At 45.2% G+C, this 7500-nt stretch overlaps 1 protein-coding gene across 3 annotated transcripts in view; it reads left to right on the forward strand.

Moving 5' to 3' along the window:
* Window positions 1-7500, forward strand: part of glra1 (glycine receptor, alpha 1) — a 169551-nt gene that overhangs the window by 147060 nt on the left and 14991 nt on the right. For all 3 annotated transcript variants that reach the window (XM_041846882.2, XM_045206703.1, XM_045206704.1), the window contains 2 exons: window positions 846-1060; window positions 4830-4976. In XM_041846882.2, coding sequence (XP_041702816.2) covers window positions 846-1060; window positions 4830-4976 — 362 coding nt within the window. The remainder of the gene's footprint in view (window positions 1-845; window positions 1061-4829; window positions 4977-7500) is intronic.

Here is a 7500-nt window from a genome sequence, read left to right on the forward strand (position 1 = left end):
CTGTCAGCTGTGGTGGGTTCAACCACAACATCACACCTGTCAGCTGTAGTGGGTTCAACCACAACATCACACCAGTCAGCTGTAGTGGGTTCAACCACAACATAACACCTGTCAGCTGTGGTGGGTTCAACCACAACATAACACCTGTCAGCTGTAGTGGGTTCAACCACAACATCACACCTGTCAGCTGTAGTGGTGTGTTACATTTAAACGTAGGGGGTATTTTACCTACAGCCACTCTGTCAAACGGATGTTCTCTCCAGGCCTCTGCCTCAGTCTCTTCCAACACTTCAGGGAAATAGGAGGATAATTAAGTTAGGAGGCAATTCAGCACTGAGGCTATCCACATGTGAAAAATAAGCTTGAATAGCCGTTGCCTTGCCTGCAGTTGTCTTTCTTCTTTGTGTTCTTGAGACATGCAGAACAGAAAGACTAGATGATGTGTTACAGTATATCTGTAATGATAACAGTAGATCCATAACACAGCAGCAACTACAGTAAAATATTAGATAATAATATGATAATATATCATATTATATCATAGTATATAGACTGGATTGTAGCAATAATATTATAATATATCATATTATATCATAGTATATAGAATTTATTGTAGTAATAATATTATAATATATCATATTATATCATAGTATAGACTGTATTATAGTAATAATATTATAATGAATAATATTATATCATAGTATATAGAATGTATTATAGTAATAATAGTATAATTAATCATATTATATCATAGTATAGACTGTATTGTAGTAATAATATTATAAAATATCATATTTTTATCTGAACCCCGGCTTTTTCCTCTGTCTATGTCCTCTGTATTACAGGAAAGTTCACTTGTATCGAGGCTCGTTTCCATCTGGAGAGGCAGATGGGCTATTACCTGATTCAGATGTACATCCCCAGCCTTCTGATTGTCATTTTGTCCTGGGTGTCCTTCTGGATCAACATGGACGCTGCACCTGCCAGAGTGGGACTGGGCATTACCACCGTGCTCACTATGACCACCCAGAGCTCCGGCTCGCGAGCCTCCCTCCCCAAGGTGAGACACACACTCCCTAACCCAAATCTCCGGCTCCCGAGCCTCCCTCCCCAAGGTGAGACACACACTCCCTAACCCAAATCTCCGGCTCCCGAGCCTCCCTCCCCAAGGTGAGACACACACTCCCTAACCCAGATCTCCGGCTCCCGAGCCTCCCTCCCCAAGGTGAGACACACACTCCCTAACCCAGATCTCCGGCTCCCGAGCCTCCCTCCCCAAGGTGAGACACACACACACTCCCTAACCCAGATCTCCGGCTCCCGAGCCTCCCTCCCCAAGGTGAGACACACACTCCCTAACCCAGATCTCCGGCTCCCGAGCCTCCCTCCCCAAGGTGAGACACACACACACTCCCTAACCCAAATCTCCGGCTCGCGAGCCTCCCTCCCCAAGGTGAGACACACACTCCCTAACCCAGATCTCCGGCTCCAGAGCCTCCCTCCCCAAGGTGAGACACACACTCCCTAACCCAGATCTCCGGCTCCCGAGCCGCCCTCCCCAAGGTGAGACACACACTCCCTAACCCAGATCTCCGGCTCCCGAGCCGCCCTCCCCAAGGTGAGGAGGGGAAGAGGAACACAACACACCTGCACCTGTCACTGAACACACACACACACACACACACACACACACACACACACACACACACACACACACACAGATACAGACATGAACACACACACACACACACACAGATACAGACATGAACACACACACACACACACACACATGCAAACATACACACACGTTTCTTTTACACACACACACACACACGACCCACACACACACGACCCACACACACACGACCCACACACAGTCAGCCTGCTTTATAATGGGCAAAGCAGAGAGGCAGCCTGACTGACTGACTTTAGTGTCGTTAAATGCACACTCTGTCTGTTGTCCCAGATGAACTCCAAACCACACTCTGTCTGTTGTCCCAGATGAACTCCAAACCACACTCTGTCTGTTGTCCCAGATTAACTCCAAACCACACTCTGTCTGTTGTCCCAGATGAACTCCAAACCACACTCTGTCTGTTGTCCCAGATGAACTCCAAACCACACTCTGTCTGTTGTCCCAGATGAACTCCAAACCACACTCTGTCTGTTGTCCCAGATGAACTCCAAACCACACTCTGTCTGTTGTCCCAGATGAACTCCAAACCACACTCTGTCTGTTGTCCCAGATGAACTCCAAACCACACTCTGTCTGTTGTCCCAGATGGTCAAACTAACTCAACGTGAGAAGAAAAAAAAAAGCCTTTTTAATGATAAATCTTTTTGCTGTAAGGATTTTCAGATTAAAAAAGAAAGAGGGACTTTGCGTGAGGGACTAGGATTTTATAATTATGTCCTGGAAAAGTATCCTCCCAGTTTGTTTGTTGACATTAGGTGATTCATGTTCTCTGGAGAATTGAACAAGTGAACCGTGATTTCTATGCAATTCAGCTGTCACAATAATGATCACACGGCACGGCTGAGCGTAGGTGCACACAGCACAGACTGCTCTCTCTCTTCCACGCCTCGCTGACTTGGTGCATTGGTGACAGGGGAGGGAAGGAGAGGAGAGAGGGCCATTTTGAATGCCAACAACATTCAGTCACCCTTTACTGTGACTTTACTCAACAAATCTAGCCACCACGGTAATGTTACTTTTTTGCAGTCGTTATTTTCTCTCCCCCTGTTGTAGTGCTCTACTTCCATTACAAAGAGCTGAAGAAGATGTCCAGCATAAAAATACATTTCACCACTTTAATTGATCAAGTACTGTAAAACTAAAAAACACATCAAACATATTTGATCTGGTGTGGAAAATTAGAAATCCGGCAATCCAACGACACCAGGAAACAGTAGAACAGTAGTCTGCCCATGTCTGTCTCGGGCTGCTGCCTTGTCATCATTGGTTTCCATACCTCTCTCTATCTCACTGCCCAGGCAGAGCAGAGTCCTGCTAAGCCAACAGACCGTGCAGACCATTGTGTACTGGACAGTTCTCAGAGTTTGAAGATAAATGTTGTCTTTGTAGCAGACATCAAATGAATTAATCAAGGATCATAGATACAGATACATACAGCACATTTGGAAAGTATTCAGACCCCTTGACTTTTTCCACATTTTGTTAAGTAACATCCTTATTCTGAAATGGATTAGAAAAAAAAAATATCATCAATCTCCCCATAATACACCATAATGACAAAGCAAAAACATGTTTTTAGAAATTTTTGCAAATGTATTAAAAAGTATTCAGACCCTTTGCTATGAGACTCGAAATTGAGCTCAGGTGCATCTTGTTTCCATTGATCATCCTTGAGATGTTTCTACAACTTGATAGGAGTCCACCTGTGGTAAATTCAATTGATTGGACATGATTTGGAAAGGCACACACCTGTCTATATAACGTCCCACAGTTGACAGTGCATGTCAGAGCAAAAACCAAACCGTGAGGTCAAAGGAATTGTCCGTAGAGCTCAGAGACAGAATTGTGTCGAGGCACAGATCTGGGGAAGGCTACCAAAACATTTCTGCAGCATTGAAGGTCCCCAAGAACACAGTGGCCTCCATCATTCTTAAATGGAAGAAGTTTGGAACCAACAAGACTCTTCCAAACTGAGCAATCAGGGGAGAAGGGCCTTGGTCAGGGAGGTGACCAAGAACCCGATGGTCACTCTGACAGAGCTCCAGAGTTCCTCTGTGGAGATGGGAGAACCTTCCAGAAGGACAATCATCTCTGCAGCACTCCACCAATCAGTCCTTTATGGTAGAGTGGCCAGACAGAAGCCACTCCTCAGTAAAAGGCACATGACAGCCCGCATGGAGTTTGCCAAAAGGCACCTAAAGGACTCTCAGACCATGAGAAACAAGATTATCTGGTCTGATGAAACCAAGATTGAACTCTTTGGCCTGAATGCCAAGCGTCAAGTCTGGAGGAAACCTGGCATCATCCCTACGGTGAAGCATGGTGGTGGCAGCATCATGCTGTGAGGATGTTTTTCAGCGGCAGGGACTGGGAGACTAGTCGGGATCGAGGGAAAGATGAACGGAGCAAAGTACAGAGAGATCCTTGATGAAAACCTGCTCCAGAGCACTCAGGACCTCAGACTGGGGGCGAAGGTTCACCTTCAAACAGGACAACGACCCTAAGCACACAGCCAAGACAACACAGGAGTGGCTTTGGGACAAGTCTCTGAATGTCCTTGAGTTGCCCAGCCAGAGCCCAGACTTGAACCCGATCAAACATCTCTGGAGAGACCTGAAAATAGCTGTGCAGCGACGCTCCCCATCCAACCTGACAGAGCTTGAGAGGATGTGCAGAGAAGAATGGGAGAAGCTCCCCAAATACAGGTGTGCCAAGCTTGTAGCGTCATACCCAAGAAGACTTGAGGCTGTAATCGCTGCCAAAGGTGCTTCAACAAAGTACTGAGTAAAGGGTCTGAATACTTATGTAAATGTCATATTTCCTTTTGTTTGTATTTATTTTTGCAAAAAAATCTAAAAACCAGTTTTTGCTTTGTTTTTATGGGGTATTGTGTGTAGATTGATGAGGGGGAACATTTTTTAAAATTCATTTTAGAATAAGGCTGTAATGTAACAAAATGTGGAAAAGGTCAAGGGGTCTGAATACTTTCCAAATGCACTGTATATAGATGGTACTGTACATTATCTTCCACTCCAAGGTCAGTTTCATTTGAAAATGTCACCTTCTGTTGTTGTTGTTGTTGTTGTTGTTGTCCTCCTCCTGCTTACCACCGTGTCCTCCTGCCCGATCTCAGGTGTCGTATGTGAAAGCCATTGACATCTGGATGGCCGTGTGCCTCCTGTTTGTCTTCTCGGCCCTGCTTGAGTACGCTGCTGTGAACTTCATCGCTCGCCAACACAAGGAACTGCTACGCTTCCGGAGGAGGAGGCGGCACATGAAGGTCAATTAACTGATTTTTGTTTTACTATTGGGATCAAGTTTTTTTGTTATCTAATCATAGATTAGACAAACACTTTTCACAGGAACACTTCCCGTCTCCTCCCTCTTCCTCTCAGACCAGCAAGAGAGCCAGACAGTCCCAGTTAAATATTTAGCTTTATGGGTTTCTCATATTCTCAACAAGTACACAACACATTCATATTTAATGCTGAGGGAGTATTGAAAAATGATTAAAGTCATGAGTGTGCATCCCAAATGGCACCCTAGTCCCTTTGTAGTGCACTTACTTTTGACCAGAGCCCTAATGTAGTGCACTATATAGCGTGCCATTTGCGACGCATCCATGGACATAGACCAAACAGAAGAATGAGCTGTGGATCAGATTCACAACAATGGAATTATTCCCACATGCCCTAACTTAGTCTGACACAATCCATAATTTAACAGGCCCAGTAGCACACCACGTTGTGATGGTAGGGCTTAAAGGGCACTGCGTTATGGGGGTTGCCTGTTATCCTCGTATCAAAGTCAGTTAAACAAGTAGCCTGGCCTGTTTGTGTTCCATAGCCATTGGCATACTTAGTTTGTCATGCACAATGACCAAAGGAGTTGGCAAGACAGCACAGACAGATCTGGGATCAGGCTATAAAAGAAGTAGATGGAAATTGAAAACCCCATCGCTACACCCTGGGCTTTTAATAAGATCTCAGATCCAAACAAACTCCATAGCTGTCGTATATCTGATGGGGTTTGTGATATTGATGTCTTGATGACTGAATATCAAATACAGCTATCAAAGTATGACTCATTTAGTACTATCTATCTACCACAGAGCATGTTGCTCCGCCTCATCCTAAATCTCAGATCCAGCAAGGGGACTCTTTCTCTGCATCAGTCATCTCATTCCTCTGAGGGACAGCTAGAGGAATTCAGATGTTAGATATTTTTTTTAACGGTTTAATCAATCAATTGTATCTGTCCAGATGAGTTGATCAAAATCCAAGACCATGTGATTTAATAAGAAGTAAACCTGTCAGCCTTGAACATAGAAGGAGTCTGAGGAGGTGATTGGTGATAGCCGGAGGAGGAGGAGCGGGGGGTGGGGGGGGGGTTAAAGAGAGAAAACACAGAAACCCTTCAAGGAGTTACACATAAACATTCCATAAACTCCTTGTCATTCCGTGCGCCTTGACCGGGAGGACTGGCAGGCAGGTGGCTACAGACACAGACTACTTCCAGGGAATGTGAATCCAGTCAGTCATTCAAAAGAGAGTAAAAAAAGCTCAAAATAAATCCTCAATACTACTGTTATAATCCATAATCCCTGAGGAGGTACAGTCGTGGTCAAAAGTTTTGAGAATGACACAAGTATTGGTCTTCACAAAGTTCGCTGCTTCAGTGTTATGAGATATTGTTGTCAGATGTTACTATGGTATACTGAAGTATAATTACAAGCATTCCATAAGAGTCAAAAGCTTTTATTGACAATTACATGAAGTTTATGCAAAGTGTCAATATTTGCAGTGTTGACCCATCTTTTTCAAGACCTCTGCAATCCATCTCCTGAGTGGCGCAGTGGTCTAAGGCACTGCTAACTGTGCCACTAGAGATCCTGGTTCGAATCCAGGCTCTGTCGCAGCCGGCCGCGACCGGGAGACTCATGGGCGGCGCACAATTGGCCCAGCGTCGTCCAGGGTAGGGGAGGGAATGGCCGGCAGGGATGTAGCTCAGTTGATAGAGCATGGCGTTTGCAACGCCAGGGTTGTGGGTTCGATTCCCATGGGGGGCCAGTATAAAAAAAAATATGTATTCACTAACTGTAAGTTGCTCTGGATAAGAGCGTCTGCTAAATGACTAAAATGTAAAATGTAAATGTAATCCGCCCTGGCATGCTGTCAATTAACTTCTGGGCCACATCCTGACTGATGGCAGCCCATTCTCGCATAATCAATGCTTGGAGTTTGTCCGAATTTGTGGGGTTTTGTTTTCTCCACTCGCCTCTTGAGGATTGACCACAAGTTCTCAATGGGATTAAGGTCTGGGGAGTTTCCTGGCCATGGACCCAAAATTTCGATGTTTTGTTCCCCGAGCCACTTAGTTATCACTTTTGCCTTATGGCAAGGTGCTCCATCATGCTGGAAAAGGCATTGGTCGTCACCAAACTGTTCTTGGATGGTTGGGAGAAGTTGCTCTCGGAGGATGTGTTGGTACCATTCTTTATTCATGGCTGTGTTCTTAGGCAAAATTGTGAGTGAGCCCACTCCCTTGGCTGAGAAGCAACCCCACACATGAATGGTCTCAGGATGCTTTACTGTTGGCATGACACAGGACTGATGGTAGCGCTCACCTTGTCTTCTCCGGACAAGGTGTTTTCCGGATGCCCCAAACAATCGGAAAGGGGATTCATCAGAGAAAATGACTTTATCCCAGTCCTCAGCAGTCCAATCCCTGTACCATTGCCGAATATCAGTCTGTCCCTGATGTTTTTCATGGAGATAAGTGGCTTCTTTGCTGCCCTTCTTGAC

This window comes from Coregonus clupeaformis, chromosome 3 (genome assembly GCF_020615455.1).
Source record: "Coregonus clupeaformis isolate EN_2021a chromosome 3, ASM2061545v1, whole genome shotgun sequence".
Lineage (NCBI taxonomy): Eukaryota > Metazoa > Chordata > Actinopteri > Salmoniformes > Salmonidae > Coregonus > Coregonus clupeaformis.